The sequence below is a fragment of the Halichoeres trimaculatus genome, unplaced genomic scaffold, assembly GCF_033239565.1.
Source record: "Halichoeres trimaculatus isolate MK-OKI-2021-1 unplaced genomic scaffold, fHalTri1.1 fHalTri1_scaffold_12, whole genome shotgun sequence".
Lineage (NCBI taxonomy): Eukaryota > Metazoa > Chordata > Actinopteri > Labriformes > Labridae > Halichoeres > Halichoeres trimaculatus.
The window spans coordinates 30,858,849-30,877,447 of record NW_027437190.1 but is presented as its reverse complement, the minus strand read 5'-3'; the positions used below and the strand labels follow the sequence as shown (position 1 = coordinate 30,877,447).

The window sequence follows — 18,599 nt, the reverse complement described above, 5'->3', positions numbered from 1 at the left end:
GATCCACCTCTTACAAAACATCCCGTCATGTTTTGATCTCCCCTGGAGAATTAATTCTTCGACCTGTTGCATTTTCAGTGTGTCTACACAGTCACAGTCCCCGGGGTAACACAAACATACACTGTCAGGGTCAGATATCGATTGACCTCCAGAGAATCAAAGGCCTTCAGCTGTCTGCCAGATAATGCACATTTGAACAAGCTTACCAAAGGACTTTCATTCAACTCCCTGCTTTGTTATTGAGCAGAAACCTGGGCATGGTTATAAATATGTAAAACAAGGCGTGAGTTTACCCAGATGAAGGTCTTTTGAACACTAACAGCCAGAATAATGACACAAGTGATATTTCCTCAATATCCTGACATCACTGCTTGTCTCTGACCAGAAAGCTTTGGGGATACTTGGAAAAGCTGAAGGCACAGTCTGGTTTTGACATTCAGAAGTGCTGACTTCCCACATCTAGAGGGGATTCAAATTTTAAACGTCCCTGAACTTGGACAGGGGCTTCTTTGATTCCCAAAACATCAGATCTCTACAGATCTGTCAGCACAAGTAGAGAAGCTCTCTGGCTGGAGGATTCGGCCCTACATGTGTGATTAAAAGCCAATCACTTCTCCCCAATGCTCACCACTGGTCGTCCACGCTGCTAATTCGACACAACACTTGAAAAAGCCAGCACAAACGCGTCTCCAGTACACTCAGCACCCCACTGGAGAATGAATGGGCTCTCTCTTTTGACGGATCATCTTGTGCACAGGGGCTAGATGAATCTCGCGCATGCAGTACAGTAATAGCCTAACAGATGATGGTTCTTGGCACAGCCTGAGTGGTGGAGGGGTGTAAGACAGTCCCTTATGTCACATGGGAGAAAAAGAGAGGGAAAGGGAAGGAGGGAGAAAAGGAGTGCTGCAGTGCATTGGCGGTGGTGCTGTCTCTTTAACTATGGCCATGCTTGACAGGAGCTGCTGTATCAAACTACTGTAAAATCGACAAGGCCAGGGATAGCTCAGCGGCTGGCTGCTTGCTTCCATAGCGTCCATCTGCACTCATAGGTAGAGCCACTGTAGAGCAGGGAGAGGAGGGAGAAGAGACAGTGTGGAGGTAGGAGAGCATGTGTGTGTGTGTGGGTGGTTCAGCGTGAGGGGGGTCGACCACAGCGGAGGAAAGACAGAGAGAAAGGAAAAGAAGGAAAAAGACTGAAAGGAGGTGTGAGTTTAAGAGAGTGAACGAGGGAGGAAGAGATTCAGCCAAGATAGGAAGGCCCATCTCTGCTGCTGCTGCTGCCTGCCTCCCACTAACTGCCTGTTCATGTGAGCCGGTACTTGGCATGACTGCAAATGGCTTGCCTGGTACATTAGCTTAACACTCTCGTCAACATGGGCTCGAATACATCTGCAGGATCGCTGAGGGCTCTTCTTTTTTCTTTTAACCCCTTTTCCCCTCCTGTCGATCTATAGCTCATTTCCAATCAATGTCATACCAATATAAACCGTCTTACCACATACTTTATCTCTAGATGTTGAGTCACTGTGTAATAAATATCACACAGTGTTACATAATCGCCTTGAGTAACCATGGAGCTTCTAATGTATAGGTAGATGGGGGATGGATATAGTAGCTACTTGAGTGTTTGGAGCTGGTCGTCTTTAAGATTTGCTAGAAATGCAAATAGCAGTTCTTTACACAATTTTCAAATAGGGATGGGTACCGAATTAGGTAATGTCTAACAGACATGCCGATTTCCTTAGTTTTGGGGGATCAGCGAACAGCCCATCCTTACATATGAAATTGATCTTATGAACATCCGGGAAGCTCTGATAGCCAGCCATTGTTGCTTTTTGCTCTGAGACCTAAAATTCAGGACACTTTATTGGTTGTTGAAGTTAAACATACAGATTTGATTGTTTCACAGGTATTGTTCAATGATTTTCAATACAATAAGATTGGGACATTGAGGGTGTATGCTGTCAGTTATAAAAAAGAAAAAAAAGACAGATCGGTATCCAAACCAGTTTTCGGCAGGTCAGGGTTTCTAACGATCCATGACTGGTGATTGGCCAGAAAATTGTGATCGGTGCTCCCCTACTATTTAAAGGTACCAACCGAAGTCCATCTGTTGTACTGAGTACCGATTAACATAAAATCAAAAACATCCTTGTGACCATGAGGGGAGTGGAAGAGAAGGCGATTTTCCGTACTGGACATGTACACAGCATTACAAGTTTATCTATAGAAAATAAATGTGTGAAGTTGATATTTCATTATTGAACAAACAATTTTTTTACCACATAAACACACACAAAAAAAAGGTTGAAAATTGGTACTGTTGAGTACCCAGACTGATTGCCAAGTTCCGAGCATCAGAACCATATCATTTCAAATGTGAAACGTACCCACTCCTACAATCAACATCCCAAAGATTTGAAAATTAACGACGACATAAAGTTGATACATCATTTCTTCAAAATTTAGATACTTGAGCCAGCTAATGATTCTACATGCAAATTCATTCTTAAAAGTATGTTGCACGTTTCATTTTTTGGAATCATGATTAATCACTTAAGTTCTTTAAAATTAACTTCAATCACACATTTAACCACCTTAATGTACCTTAAAGGAATAATTTCACAATTTTATAGACTAATCAACATGAGATTGAATGAATAAGTTTGCTTTGTGCTTGCTCTTTAGATTTTTATATTTTCTTGACATCAGTAGTTTTGGTGATATGTTTTTAAGCTTGTTAAATTGAACATTTACATTGTCAGAAATTAACTTCATTATGCAAGTTTCTGTTTTCAAAGTTTTTAAATGTACAAGTTTTGCCCAAACATGGGTGCGGCTGATTTCAGAGAGGTGGGAAACTTGAAGCTAGCTTGAGTTAAGCATATCAAACATGGCCCCTGTCAACAATGGGCCTGATAGTAATTTTTCCAAACCAATTTTAAACACATCCTTATGACCCGCTGGTTTAAACAAAGATTCTAAAACAGAGAGAGTTTTTGAAGACATTTATATTAAGCCAAACTTCAGAGCTCTTCATAATTTGAACTATCCTCACAAGAAACTGACCACAGAGTTAACTTTTGTGCAATTTAATGGCTGTTAGCAGATAATTCTATTTTGTGCCTGGATTGTCGGACAGGATCCAACAAAAACATGTCCTGAATGTTTTATAGTCTTTAAAATCAGCAAGTAAACAGCGACTTACTTTGTTTGCCACAGTGTCATTTGTTGTCAGGTACCCTGGTGTAACTCGTGCCATTTAGGCTTAACTGTTGTTGTGCGGTTTTGACCAATCAGAGTCAAGTTGTAAAGATAACACAGTACACATTTGCTTGTAAGTCATGAAATGAAATAACCTAACCCACAGCCTGGATGCTGAATGACAAACTCTACAGAATAGGTTACAGATATGTCGCATCCAAGAAAGAGTGCTGAAACAAGGTGGGGACTCAAACACTGAGGACTTTCTTTGCCAAGCTACACAACGTCCCCAATGGAACACTTTCAAAACAGAATGAACCATCCCACACAGGAACTTCTGAATGGTTTACACTAAATTATGGATAAAATACAACATTGAAAGTGTTGGAAAGTTTAATGTAATAAATGTAATTGGTAGAAGACAGCGCTGGAAAATGAACAGGCCTTAGGTTCCTCATTAAATGCACTTAAGAGCACTCATAGATTATTTATTGTAAAAAAAAAATTACATTATGTCTACAACAAACTTGGTTAATGTTTCATCTCCATTGAGGGTACACTGTTTTAATTACTGCTGGATTCATGGAGTGAAAACTGTTAAAACTGCTGATTTGTGTATTGCCATATTGATTCTCCTTACTATCGGGCTTACTGCTAAACCCTCAGCAGTTGTACCAAATTGGAGAAGACAAACACTGCACAGCTCGGAAAACAATGTTTTCTGAAATGAAACACCACTGTGCGATCACAGGGAAAGAGTACCATCAGTGCCATCGCTGGCAGGTTTTGAAGGTGCAGCACTGTGCACACAATTTCCTGGCAATGACTCCTAGAGTGGGCTTACACACACACACACTAACACACACACACACACACACACACAGTGGAAGAGCATCTCACTAACATTATGCAACCAACTTCCATAGCTGCACTCGCACAAGGGGGGCATTTGAGCCATTATCTGCCGTGCTCTGAGGGAATAAAAAAGCAGAGTGAAAATAAGCCGAGCAGTTAAATTTGGTTCCTCTTTTCATGTGCCGCTCAGATGGCGATCTCGAGGTCATGGTGAAGCCCAGGAGCTGAGAGTTGTGGTTTTTAGGTCTCCATTTTGGCAGCACCCATATTGTTCTACAAGGGGTTACAGCTGTGTGTGTGTGTGTGTGTGGTTGAATCCACACATGTATCTCTCACCCGAACAGTCACATGCAGCACACCTCCACTCTCTCCTGAACCCACACACTGACTAAACTGACGCTCTCTCTGTCACACACTCATCCACTTCCTCCCCATCCCTACAGCTTTTTGGCATCTAGCCTCCTCGATAACAGGTACTCACACAAACCACGACACCCTCAGTCCTTCACGGCTGCTCCAAACTTTACGCTGGGCGTTCCATCTCACTCCGTTGTAGCTTCTACTCCCCAAATTAGCCCCTCTGATCTCTCAAACACACACACACACACAAACACATACACTGCAATTTTTTTGACTGGATGGATTTGAGGCAGCTCACTGCAGCACGCCTGCTCACATATAGCATTAGTCACAGTTGCAGTGCAATGATACCAAGGGGAATCTGCCTTTACCGTATACACTGAAGCGCCTTTCACCCACTCACACTCGAGTATGGAGGAAGAAGAGCCCAGCGAAGACTGAAGTAGCCTCTCAGTCTGGTCATCTACATATTTTAATGGGCCAAAGTTTTAGCACAGGAGAAGCAGACTGTCCATTCAGGCTGTTGATGAAATTACAAATGTATTTCATAACATGCTACAAAAACTACAAATCCCAGCGTGAAGAAAATGTAGAGAAGTAGCTTTAAAGCTCCTTACACTGCAAAGTATGACAGTCATATTCTACAACAAATAAAATAATTCAACATGAGAGCAGAAAACTTGATTTTTAACTCCTCATGAGCATCTAATGTGCACCACAGAATAAAAAACTGAATATTTTGCGTATTTCATTGATTTTTTTTCTCCCCATCATAGCAGTGCAGCTGCTCTCCAACAGAGGAATGCACTTGCAAGAGTAGACCGCGACACCAGTACACATGCATACCTTAATACGATACTATAATTGCCGCATGCACAGGTCTATACAGACACACGCTGCGCTTGATCCGTGCGTGTTTGTGCGGGCGTGTGTGGGCATCTATCTAGAAGGCACTCTAGGCTATTCCTATGCACCTGTCGGATATGGTGCTTTTTAATATGCCTAATGCACATGATAGTGCCAGGGAGACAGAGGGAGAGGAGATGAGAGGGGAGAGACAGAGACAGAGACAGAGAGAGGGGATGGTGAGGAACGGGGGAGGAGGAGGACAGAAAATAAAGATGCAGTGAAAGGCAAAAAATGTAAAATATCTGTTCTGTCTTACCTTGAAAGGGAACATAGGACATGTTCCAACGGCATTGAACGTAGGCTGTGCGTCTCAGCGGTCTCTCGGTGCTCTGAAGTAACGTGGAACCGAAATTACAAATTAATCTGAGAAATTAAAAGAAAAAAAAAAGAAGAAAGCACGCGATAAAGAGCTGATCACAGATGGAGCCGAAGGAGAGGCCAATATTCCGCTGTTAAAAAAACTGGCATCATAATCCACGACCGCTTATAAAGCGCCCGGTTCCCGGTGCATAAAAAAATACAGGATGCCGAAATGTGTGTGTGTATATGTGTGTGTGCGCGTGTGTGTGTGTGTTTATTTGCACGCTGCTGTTGAGGTGTGAGGGTGAAACACGAGTGAGTGTGTATGTGTGTGTGTGTGTGTGTGTGAGAGAGAGAGAGAGAGAGAGAGAGAGAGAGAGAGAGAGAGAGAGAGAGAGAGAAGGGGGTGGAGGGCTGAGCACGCGCGCGCACATGTGCATGATCTGCGTATGTGTGTTTGAGGGATGCGCGCGCATGTTTCACAATCTCTGTAACCTATCTTTAGCCTTTGCGTTTTAACATTTATTGCTAGTGTCATTTGGAAAATAAATAATAAAATAAAATGAATTACACTGCTGAGAGTGTAACTGTACTACTGCCTCGGGCAACAGTGTGTGTGTGAAGGTGTGTATTAGGCCACAAAGGAAGCTAATGAGTTTTACACACTGTACTTCACGCACTGTTGTATAGCACCTGTTATTTGCAAGATATTTAAAACTACTATTTTCCAAAGTTAAAACTTTAAAATTGTACAAAATATATTTATATATATACTTATTTTCCAGTTAATTTTGACTTGACTTTATCTATAGGCTAATAAAATATCTTGTTTATATTGTTATATCGAAGCTTAACTCCTGCATCAAGCATTACATACCTGTTGAAACAAGCCTCACAGGCAGCTACCAGGAAATTAATCCTAAATTAATATTTTTAAAAAATACAATCATCATATTAGACTACAATAACTCTAACCAACTTGATTTATCTGAATATTTTTAAGAAAAATATTTTGCGACTCTGGATTTGTGATTCACATGACCAAACACAGGAACTGCATCAATAAGGGAAACTGCGGAGCCAAAATGGCGTCGTGTCTTGAAGTGTGTGCTGCTTTCAATGGTGCTGGGAGAATTAAGTTCTTTCAAAAGTTAAAGTTACGTTACCGTGAATCTCTGGCGATTTAGTACAATAGTTTGTTCATGCTACCACAGCGGTTCATCAGTCGTTACGTTTGAGTTAACGTGCTGTGAAATCACGCACGTGGTACATAAACATGCTAACGGCGTGATTAGCAAAATCGTTCTATGGCTACCTGTTGAAGCTGGGTAACGGAAGCTTTATCTTTTTGCATTAAGCCAACAATAAGAAGCACAAGTTTATTCTAAGTCTCATCACTGGGATAATTTTGGCTAACTTCGAGCTAGTTTGCTGGCGTCTCACCGGGACGCTCCTCAAGTTCCTGCCCTCAAACACACATCACCTGCGTTTGCATTTGGGCTAAAAACAGATTCAAAAAGGAAATAAACCCTGTGTTTTGGCTGAGGTGAAACCCTAATAAGAAGTTTACCTTTGTATCTAACAAGTGTTACAAGTGTTCAGCTTGTCCTTACCTGTACAATTACACAGCTTCAGAGATAGTGAAGGCAGCACAGTGCAGCGTCTGCCTCTGGTGAAAATGTTGAGTAGTGGTCGCCACCTTGCGGGCAAATGCAGCAGCTACAGGTGCCGTAAGGAAACAAAATTCCTTTTTTATCAAATTGTATTATTTTTTTACAGAAAGAACTCTGTAGTTTAGAAAAATGAAATGATAAAATTAAACAGTAATCCTAATAAGAATCAAAAGAATAATTGCCTTATTTATAAGTAAGCGTCTTCTTTTTAAGTGAAACAAAAAACTGCTTAGCAGACCAATAAAACAGAAAATACAAGCAGAAAAGCAATAAAAGCAGGTAAATAAATTAACAGTCACCTTTAGTTTCTGGTCTAGACATATAATTTTGCGCATCTGTAAAATTATTTTTTTTTCTATTTTTTTTTTATTGGTTAAAGTAGTATCGGTAGATGTATCATTAATAGTTAAAAAAAAAAAGAATAAATAAATTATTTGCTCTGTATTGTGAAATGTGTTAATATGAGGATCCCAATACCAGAACAGAAATTTAGCCAACATTAATTTCACTCATTTTCCCCCCTGATTTTTTTTTTTTTTAATTGAAAGACATGACGCTCCTAAAATAAAATAAAATAAAATTAAATTAAATTAAATTAAATTAAATTAAATTAAATAAAATTAAATTAAATTAAATTAAATTAAATTAAATTAAATTAAATTAAATTCAATTCAATTCAATTAAATTCAATTAAATAAATTTAACAAAAGTCTTTGCATGGAATAAAATAGTACACAAGCACCACAAGCACTCACCATAATAAATGTATTAAAGGATAATTTTGGAAAACTCGACTGTTAAACATGTCACATAAGTTGTGGTCTTGTATTATTTAAATATAATTACCATGACAAAGCAATAAGAAATAAAAACAAAAAAACCTGCTTGCAATACAGAAAAGAAAAAAAAACAGTAAGGGAATAAAAAGATGCAATAAAGACTCTTAAGATATAAATTAATACAGGTGGATCTGATTAATTTTCCTTCTTCTCTATCCATGATTCAGCACCTCAAGGCTGAAATTGTGTCACACTCTTAACTCGATGGGTAAGCAGGTCTTAAGTCCGTTTCTCCTTTAACAAACATGACTGATTGACCAAACAAGGTTTTGCCCGTTGCAATGCGACAGTTACTTATTGAGGCCTGTGCGCTGACTCTACTGGAGCAACTAATTTAGACAAATCCAGACAGGAGTGTGGTATTAATCTTTGGCGTAATTATTTAGCTCTATCATTCATCCTGAAAACTCAATGGAACTGGCACAAACACAAAACAAACATCTGTCTTTCATGTCGGCAGCAGCAGTAAATTTTCTGCCAAAATAAAGTAGTTAATCTTTCCTACAGGACACATTTGGCTGGGAAGCGATTAATCCTCCCCTCAGACTAATTTATAGGAATTCTCACCAACATTGTTTGATCACAACCGACACTTGTAGTGATCAATGACGGAAGAAATACAGCATTTCTTTTCTTAACTGGTACCTTAATACCTGAAAAAAGAATATTTAAGTTGTCATTACGTCATTTAAGAGCTACATTTTCCCTTTTGTCTCAGTTTTACAAACTCAAAGGCTACGTAGCCGGCACATTCTCTGAGACATGTTTGGATAATTTCACAAAATACCAATGATGATAAATAATATTACCTAAATCAATATGTGTTGTCCAGAATTGGGTTTGCATTGACTTTCATGCACCTTCATTGTTTTCTCTTGTTAATGCAGCGCTGAGTCTTGTTGTAATATGATTTCTGTTTGGTACATGGTGTGCCAGCAGAGTTTCTCCCCTGATTGAATCCTGTGTTCTTTCATTTCAAGCTGCTCTTTTTCCTCTTTTTCTCCTCTAAATATATTTCAGACTGTTTTTAAATCCATGCTAATTACCACAGGAGGAATCAAGAAGCCCACGTGAATAAATCAACCTCTCAAAGTCAGACTGAATCACGTTTTGTTGTTGCAGAAAAAAAGTCACTGTCACTGATTACGAGGATGATTATGTCTTTTGCTCTAAAATTACATGCAGACACACCATGTGATTACACATCATTCAGTTGCTTCTCAATGATACTTTTACTGTGGACAAAAGCTACTTAATCATCACGACTCCTTAATTTTACATATAAAGCTTTAAAAGTTTAAAACTACTGTCAGACATGGTCAGTTGGTGTTGATTTTGGCACCCCCTGTGGAGAAAGCGGCTCAGTTCGTACCACCCTGTGCCTGATTATACTTTTTTAATGTTTTCTCATACTGATTTTTTGTAACAGCCACAAATCTAAGACAGCAATAATGGGAAAAAGACGGTCAGTTTGTGCAGTGACCCCAATCTTCATCTTCAGTGAATTTAACCATAACAGAATTAATCAGATTAATTCTGATGGTCTATTGAGCTTTTTGAGCTCTTAAAGGAATTTCCATATTAATTCTTAGTCTGTTTCGGACCCAGCTAGAATCCCTAGAAAAAACCCCAGAATGCAGTTTCAGCTTTGCTGTACTTTTAGGAAAATTTCCCATCATGTAGTGTCTGAGATAAATCAGCACAGGGCTTATCTGCATAGTTTGAATTGAGTAAAATGTGAATGAAGTTGTAAGTAAAACCCTCTTAATGGTGCCCATTTGATAAGTAGGTTCCCTCAGGTGTTCCACAAGGCTCCGTCTTTGGACACCAAAAATTCTTCCCACTTGGATCACATTTTCTTGAAAGAAAATAATAAGCTTTACAGAGCTAAAGAAATTAGTAATGCACATTTCATCTTAAGATTGTGTGTCAGAATAAGTTTAACTTTAGCCCCATTGGTTGCTACTTTAAGCTTTTTGTCTGCATTTCAAGGTCTCATCAAATCTGCCACTGTAAACCTAAACGAATGAACTACCTCAGGTCTTTATTGCTCTTAACAAAGCTGTAGTGGGCAATTTTAAAGTTGTGTTGATGCTGGTGCCCCCTGTGGACAATATACTACTTTGTTGGTCTTGTCCTTTAAATGTGTGGTGTTTTCTAAAAAGTAAAATTCATCCAGACAAAGAGAAAGACTTCAAAGAAATTAAAAAGCTCTTTCTGCTCCATATTTTAAACTTCTTTTTATGACATCTACCCAGGCTCCAGGGCTTACAGGCTGTAAAACCAGGAAATAGAAACAAACGGTCTTGTTTTTGATTTCTGTTTTGTTTTTTGTAGGTCATCTATAGGCACAAGTATTAATTTCAATTTGTTTCATTGCTAGAAATTCATCACATCATTTTTGACATTACGATTAAAGCTAGTTTTGCATCATTTAGTTACCTTTTTTGATGCTATTCCATTTCTTTTAATAATTTTTCCGTTTTTTATCCTAAAGGGGATCACTTAGCCTTTTCTAGTGTCTCCAAGTTTTAGACTGAAAATATGTTTATTTTTCAATGAGTTAAAGACGAGGAGGATCTTTTTTGATTGCGCTCCTTCGCCACCTTGTGGCTGGGAATCTCAAGCACACTGTTGTAAATTACTTTTTGCGAGGTGTTTGTTTGGAGTAAAATGGAGATCGGATCAAAACAAATTTTCTTTGTTCAAGACAACTTCTTACTGGATACATTGCGCCGAGGTAAGGTTTTTATCAGTACAGTCACCCAGCGATGTTAGCCTGGTGTTCCGCATATCTTAAGACTAATGTGACAACAAGTAAACACTGTCAGTTTGGAAGTAGTTTAGTAGCCGTTTATATTTAGCACAGCTGGCTGTCCGGCACTCTAAGACAAGTCCATAATGTGAGTGAGTAAATCCTGGTTATGTCCTGCTAGTCATCTACCAGTCAGAGCTAACGTAACCTCACTCTTCATTTTATTGATAGACTCTCAAGTTTGAACAGACCACTGCAGAATAACTGCTGACTGTGGGTTGGAATGAACATTAGCACAAACAGTTTAGCCCCTGTGTTAAAGAGTGATACAGCCCAAGCTAATGGCTAATTAGCCTTTAGCTCTGGCTGTATCGCTCTCCCGTTTAACTTTCTTCTGCTCCTCTGTCCTTTTTTCTGTCTGACAGTTAAAAACAAAGATCTCCATGTTTTATCTCTTCTCACTACTAAACTTAGTCAGCCGTGTAGTGTTGTCATAGAGACCTAGACGTGCCATAAATCACTCCGGTCCTGGTTGACCCGACCTAGAAGCTAAGAAGTAGCAATTTAAAATAACCTGTAACCAGCAATAGTGGCGCTAATAATCTCATTTTAAAATGTGGATTATGATCAGGCATATATCTAGAAAGAAGCCTTTTTCAACATCACTTTCAAACTCCTCACAGCCTCTTTAAGAAACACGTTAACCAGTTTGACTGAGCTACAGTGGCAGTTTAGACCTTGAATTAGAACATGCTCAAGCAAAAACAGATAGTGAAAGAGACAACTGTTGAATCACCTACAAGTACAGGTGATCAAAAATCACATCACACAAGGTGAAACTTTTTTTATTATTCATGTTACATATTAAGTGCCAACGCAGAGTATACATGTACAAACATAATTTCTCCAAAAATACATCGAACTCAACTTGGACTTGACTTCTAATCCAGAAAAAAAAGAAAACTACCTCTCTCAAAATAAAACGCTGTTCCTCAGTGTTGATGTTTGTTTTCCTCCTATTTATCTTGAGACTAATCTGCTTTTGTTCCACCAAGAGTACGACCTATAACAAGCACTTGACGGGTAGAGACATACCATAGAAAACACACAAATACATTCATCACCATCGCCTAGAGAGACACACCTCTTCCTAACACTACAGTCAAAAAGTCACTGAGGAGGATGGACGAGCACATCATTTCTGTCCTGAAATGAGAAGTGCAGGAGATTCCACAGAGAGGTTTGAACAAAAATCTGAGATTTGCATTGGTTTGATTTTAACAGTGTGAACTCCGTATGAGTCTAGCGTCTGTTTTTTTTCCAACTACAGTCTATTATTGAGACAAAACTGCAAAAGTATACACTGTGTCAGGTATATCGAAGAAGTTGCTGAAATAAACCTCTGTATAAAATATAAACTCTGAACTTGCACCACAGTTTTCTAGATTAATGTAACCTGTTTGCACAAAGAGAAAATCCAACTGCAGCACATCACTTGTCTCTATAAATACAGCTGAGGAGATCAGTCAGGCCTCAAGGAGGGATTTAAGATTATTGACTGTTACACTTTGAAATACTCTATGAAAGTGGAAATGTTTGGGCTTTTTTAGATGATGATAGAGTGTTATAACTGCATTTTATACACCAGATTTTACAACAATAATGTTTGTTTCACCTTAAGCTGGCCACACACCAACAATTCTTAAACCAGATTTAGGGCTTGATTTACCGAGGCGTGACTTTATTCTGAGTTTTTTATGAAGCATAGACTGTATACATGAAAGTAGCCTCTGTGAAATATGCCGTACATGTGTGAGAAATACATGTGTGTGGTTCAAGAGGCTGACTCATTTGGACGCACAATGAAGTGCAATTTTCAGCAACTCGACATTGGGATCATTTTTTATGGCCAGATGTTGCAGCTTGGTCACAACTGGTTATTTTTCCAAATTTCCTTTACTCCTTTGCTTGTTTTTGTGTCTGAATGACAGAAAACACATCAGGATAACGTTGATGAGCCTTTGTGTTTGTTAATCTTATACCATCTGATTTCTGTGAGACCTCATGTCTGTGAACTCATTGGTCTAACCCAAGGGTCTGCAACCTGTGGCTCTGGCCTCATGCAGCTATTTGACTCTTTTGCCATGGCTCCTTGTGGCTTAAAAAAATAATAATTTAAAATAAGAATTTTCATTTTTCTTAAAGTGCATATTTCTGATGATAGACATTGACACTAAAAAAAATATTGGGTTAAAATTTTGTTAAACTAAATATGCATCTAGTCTTGCAATAAAGCGTTCAAATTAAAAACAAAAAAACTTGCAAATTTTTGGACATTTTTTCGAAGTTAGAAAAAAAATAATTTCTTTGAAGATTTTGCAAATTTTGTATATTTTTGCAAATTTCAAAAATTTTCACTCTGCAAATTTTTTGGCAAATTATCTTAATTCCTTTTTCTGCGAAATTTTTACAATTTCTTTAAAATTTGGCAAAGTTTTGAAATTACTTTTTTTAATTTATGAAACTATTGCAAATTGTTCACATTTTTTAAATTTCTGTTTTTATTTTTGCAAATTTCTGAAATTTTAGAATTTTTGAAAATTTGTCAAATTAATGAAGTGTTATGAAGCTCACAAATTTTGATTTTTTTTTAAATATATGAAAATATAGAAGAAATCAAAAAATGAATTCATCGTTTGTACATTTTTATTAACACAAAAACTTCTTGTTTAGGTAATTATTCATTCTTTTTACTATGTGTTGAATTTTTTTTACACGATTTTTGTCTTTATTGTGAAGATAAAGTAGATTTTGTGGCTCCTAAATTACTTTAATCCAGGTGAGCTGAGGCTCCTATTAAAGTAAAGGTTGCAGACCCCTGGTCTAAGCAGTCTTATGAAGTATTTCAGTACTTAAGTTTTAGAAACAGTCTAGTCGAGTGTGTGGCTGGCGTAAGGCTTACTGTCGGATATGATATCTAGAAGAACAGAAAAACTTTGAGAATACTCCTTTAGCATCGTTTGCTCATGACAGCTGAGTGACCAAAAGTCAGGGCTGTGTCGTTTTCTTAATTTTGGTGCTGACTGCCTGACGACATCAAGCTGAACAGTGGCTGGACTTTAGGCTGATCTTTATGAAAAATAACATTCATCAAAAACAAACAGAAAGAAAGACATCCCTTTAAAATAATTCCCCTTCTGGTGACTCCAAACAGACATTTCTAAAACACACACGTTTCTTTTTTGTTGTTTGTTGGAATGTACAGTAACATCACAGTCTGATCTGATCAAAAGAAAACGTTATAACTCGGTTGTTTCTCAGTTCTCATGACAAAAAGCCATCCTGTCTAATTTACAGTGACATGACCTCACTCATCCACCTGTCGCCTGATTGGCTGGCTCAGGTCAGCTGACCAATCAGGAGGGACGCGAACCATGTAGGCACTATGCAACCACGTCAAAAAAATAAAATAAAGTTATTCGGTCATAGCAATATATTGTGAATATATAATTCTATCTATAAAACAAAAGCCCTCTTGTGGCTCCTATTTCTAATACTTACAGTAGTTTAAATTTAAATCATGACAAAAATCTAACAAAACAAAGAAAGTCCCGTAATAACATGTTTACAATCTCTTAATAACATACCACAACGAGGGAAGATACGAAAACCTCCTCCTGATGAAAAAGAGTTACTTCTCAAACTGTCACCAAACAGAGCTCAACCTACCTTTTTCTAACGTCCTGAACGTCCACCGAGCTCTGAGTGAGCATTAAAGCTACAGTAGGCAACGTTATTCAAATCAGAGACAATAACGTGGATCAAAACGAGAACAACCTGAAAGGCGAGGAAGTGAAGGAAGCTGAAACAACTGTTGGGAGATGTCACCTATGAAGGTTTTATGTGGCTCAAAGACCCACAAGCCATCACGAGGTTTTCATATCTTTCCTCATCGCAGTAAAATGTGATAAATGCAAAAGGCATATTCCAAAGTTAACAGTACAAATATCAGAGAAACACCAGCAAAGAGGGACATTTAGGAACCAGTAGTGAGCTATAGTGACGTTGAGCTGAGGTGGTACTATGAGAGAAACCTGGATTCGCAACGTGAAAGTATTTTTTTCTGTAGTCCTGTTTGTACTTTAAACACTATCACAGTATTCCTGTAACAAAACAGTCTTTACGTCTCGCCTTCGCTCCATCCGTGTCAGTACAAACTCACGTTCTCCCACTCCACCAGGTACTGCACCTTCCCGTCAGGTGTGACACGCCTGGCCAAAATCCTCACCGCCTCTCCTCCTCCCCAGCTCCTCGATACAGTCCCGTCGCTCCCTGTGACTACCATCCCACCTCCTCCACCACCACCACCTCCTCCTCCCCCTCCACCTCCACCGCCCACGCCACCACCTTCGCCGGCGCCAGGTTGGTAAGGAGGCAGATCGCGGAGGATGAGCGGCTCCAGCTGCTTCTGGCCTGTCGGGTGTTGGTGGTTGTGTTGGTGGTTGTGTTGGTGGTGGCCGTGTTGGTGGTGGTGTTGATGGTTGTTTGTGTGGTTGTTCTGGTGGCTGTGGTGGTGCTGGTGGTGGAGGTGGTGGTGATGGCTGCCGTTTGAGTTAAGGGGGTAAGGGAAGCAAGGTGGTGGTACTCTGCAGGAGTCCTCCGAGCTGGGAAAAGACATGGACACCGTGGAGAAGTCAGGATCAGAGATGGATTTACATCATTTCACCAGGTTGAGGTATTTCACAGAGTATCAAGTATTCACATGTCTGTAAATGTGTTTGTAGCTTGCCTAACAATAATACAGTAAAGCATCAGTAGAGCTACTCAAAGGACTATAGATATGTGTGTATCAAAGTCGAGTTAGACATATGAGTAAAACCTGTTGTAGTGATGAAGACTCCTGGAGAGTGAAGAGTTCCCGTTGTACGTGGTGTGGTACAAAGCGTACATCCGCTTGGGTGGGGAGCTGCAGATCAGACATATCAAAGAAAAAAATCTGTCAGAACTCTTTATTTGAATTAAATTCTTTTTGGATTAGTCTTGTCTTTTATTTTTTCCACCCTGTTTTATTTTGAAATCACAGCTCTCCTCATTTCAGAAAACTTCCCTTCATGCCCCATTGTATTCCCCACCTTTGTGGTTGCTGTCCCCGCCCTCAAAGTTTCCATCTATGTCTTGTCTTGCTATGTGCGTTTCCAGAGGTCCAAGTTATTTTTTTTTAAGTTTTTTTGTTTAGTAGATCTAAAAGGGGCTGCATGGTGGGGCAACGGTTAATGCTGCGGCCTCACAGTCCAAAAACATGCTCATCAGGTTAATAGATCACTCTAAATTGACCGTAGGTGTGAGTGTGAGCGTGAATGGTTGTCTGTCTCTGTGTCAGCACTTTGATTGACTGGCGACCACCCGCCTCTTGACCAATGACAGCTGGGATAGGCTCCAGTCACCTGCGACCATGAACAGGATAAGCGGTTCAGAAAATGAATGAAAAATCTGTAAGACATTTTTCTACAACTCAACAATTTCATTCAGCAGATGCTTTTGTCCAAAGCAATGCAAAACCCAAGCAAAACATTTAGACTGGAGGGACAAACCTTAGTTAGTGCAACAAAGTACTTTAAGTTATTTGGTCGCAGGTGCTGCCACCTAGTGTTACTTCTATCTAAAATTAAGTAGTCACAGCTAACCAAATTCAACAACAATATCGTCCAACCTTTAACATTCAGAAATATTTATGAAGAGTCTGGTCTTTTAATTGGACTTTTTTGTTATTTTGTTATTCATCACAGCCTGTTTCAAGGCTCGGGAAAGAACTTGACGAAAAAAGGTTTCAGGCCTGCTGCTCGCGTTAACTGGAACGACCCACAAAAAGACTTGAAACTTAGTGAACTGGGCTCATTTGACACTTTTGAGCAGATCTTGAATGACGTGGAAGCAGATTCATCTGTCTGTGGATGTTTTGTTTAGCGTGCCTGGTAGAGCTGGACAACATGCTGGACAATATTTCCCGCAATTTGGTTCTGTGCAGAGGTATCGATGTACGATTTTTGGGGTGCAGATTCGCGATTCTTCGATATTTACGATTCTTGCGATTTTTAGTTTGCTTTTTTAACACCATACTAAGTGAAAAAGTTGAATAATGACAAAAATGTCTACAGACTCTATCAGGAGACATATTTTCCCAGAAAATGCAAATCACGTGAGTCAGAGAGAAACACTTCGCCCTCTGCTGGAGAAAAGTGGTAACATTTTCCAATCCAGTTTATAACTAAAGACTGAAATGAAGAATTTGAATTTGAAAAAAAAAATCTTTTTTTTGGCAAAGAGTCCAGATATTGTCAAACAAAAAATCCTGATATATCGTATCTTGATTTTTTTTCCCACCCCTAGTATCTGGTGATGTATTTGGGTTTGTGTCAGTTGTAACTGTGGTGCCGCCTGTCTTGGCAAGGACACTCTAGGAAAAGAAAATTTTAATCTCAAAGAGCTTCTTACTGGTTAAAAATAAGAATAGTTTTCATGTCAACTTTAAGCTGTGCTAAAAAAAATGTGTTTTAGATAAAAATAATCTCAAAGAAGTAAGCAATCCACCCCAATTGTGTAAGGGTGATGGTAGAAGTCTTGACATTTATGACTAGAAAAATTAAGTAGACTTGATTTCTGTTGTCCCACATTAAAAACCCTTATTCTTTGAGAATTTTTCTTCCAAGGCTTTTCAATCCTGACTTGTACAGTGTCTCATAAAAACGTCTGAGTTAATCTGTTCTGGTGGACACATGAAGGTCAGAGACGACGGCGTCATCACAAATAAAACCCTGAAATTCAATGAGTACGTAATCAAATCAAACAGAAACCAAAGTGCCACAACACCTCTTACCTCAAACTGAGCTCCTCCTCGGACTTCCTGGAGTTGTAAAGGCTGGTCCCTCCCATGTAGCCATGGCAACATGGCAGCAGCTCAATGGGGTTGGCAGCAACTGGGGGTGGACAAGGCTGGGCACAGGAGACACACACAGATCAGCTTGTCCGGGCGCCAACATCATCACAGGACTCAATGAGGCCATGATACCTCCATGCTCGCACATACGTCGCGTTCATTCTGCACACAGAGGGCTCGGCTTGTGTTTAGTTATTTCAGATGAAGGTTTGGATGCTGAGAATTTGATCCTTTTATTCCCAAAAAACAAAAAAAAGGCTTCAGTTCAGTGTCCCTGCTTTGCTTAAGGGCTGATCCGTCTATAAACCCACAACACTAACATTAATGTGAGTCGCATCATCAAGGCTCATCAGGCAGCCGTAGGATGTCTTGCCATAAATGTATCCCCTTCATGGCGCATCTTATGGAGGTGGCTGCTAAGTGACACAGAGACTCACTCCCCGTGAAAAGTTAAAACATCGGAGCCTCATCGCAGCCATCAATCACAGGAAACGTCACCTAAAGGAACGAGCATCTCTCATCTCTGGGCTGTGACATATGGCTCCACTCTTGGCCCATTATCGCTCCCTTCTCTGGCGTTACTACTAGGAGGAGAGATTATTATTCAGTGGCCTTTGTCCACGTCTGTGCCTTTAAATGGATGTGCTCTGTCAGTGCTGCACTGTCAAGGTGCCAGCGCCACCTGGCCAAACTGTAATCGACTGCAAAGTGCACTTGGAAATGATCCCAGGCTATAGCATATCTGCATTCCTTCCCATCTCACTTTC

General features: G+C 39.4%; 2 protein-coding genes across 8 annotated transcripts in view; both read right to left on the bottom strand.

Moving 5' to 3' along the window:
• syngap1b (synaptic Ras GTPase activating protein 1b) overlaps positions 1-5,948 on the bottom strand; it is a 249,653-nt gene extending 243,705 nt beyond the window's left edge. For 3 of the 6 annotated variants that reach the window (XM_074683105.1, XM_074683099.1, XM_074683100.1), the window contains exon 1: positions 5,588-5,947. In XM_074683105.1, coding sequence (XP_074539206.1) covers positions 5,588-5,609 — 22 coding nt within the window. In that variant the 5' untranslated portion in view covers positions 5,610-5,947. Of the gene's footprint in view, positions 1-5,587 lie in introns of all 6 variants that reach the window. The other 3 variants (XM_074683101.1, XM_074683102.1, XM_074683103.1) reach the window with 3 other exon arrangements.
• A 5,809-nt stretch (positions 5,949-11,757) lies between these two features.
• phf1 (PHD finger protein 1) overlaps positions 11,758-18,599 on the bottom strand; it is a 28,339-nt gene continuing 21,497 nt past the window's right edge. For both annotated transcript variants that reach the window (XM_074683845.1, XM_074683846.1), the window contains exons 13-15: positions 17,773-17,888; positions 15,778-15,864; positions 11,758-15,562 (exon numbers count right to left, since the gene is read on the bottom strand). In XM_074683845.1, coding sequence (XP_074539946.1) covers positions 15,106-15,562; positions 15,778-15,864; positions 17,773-17,888 — 660 coding nt within the window. In that variant the 3' untranslated portion in view covers positions 11,758-15,105. The remainder of the gene's footprint in view (positions 15,563-15,777; positions 15,865-17,772; positions 17,889-18,599) is intronic.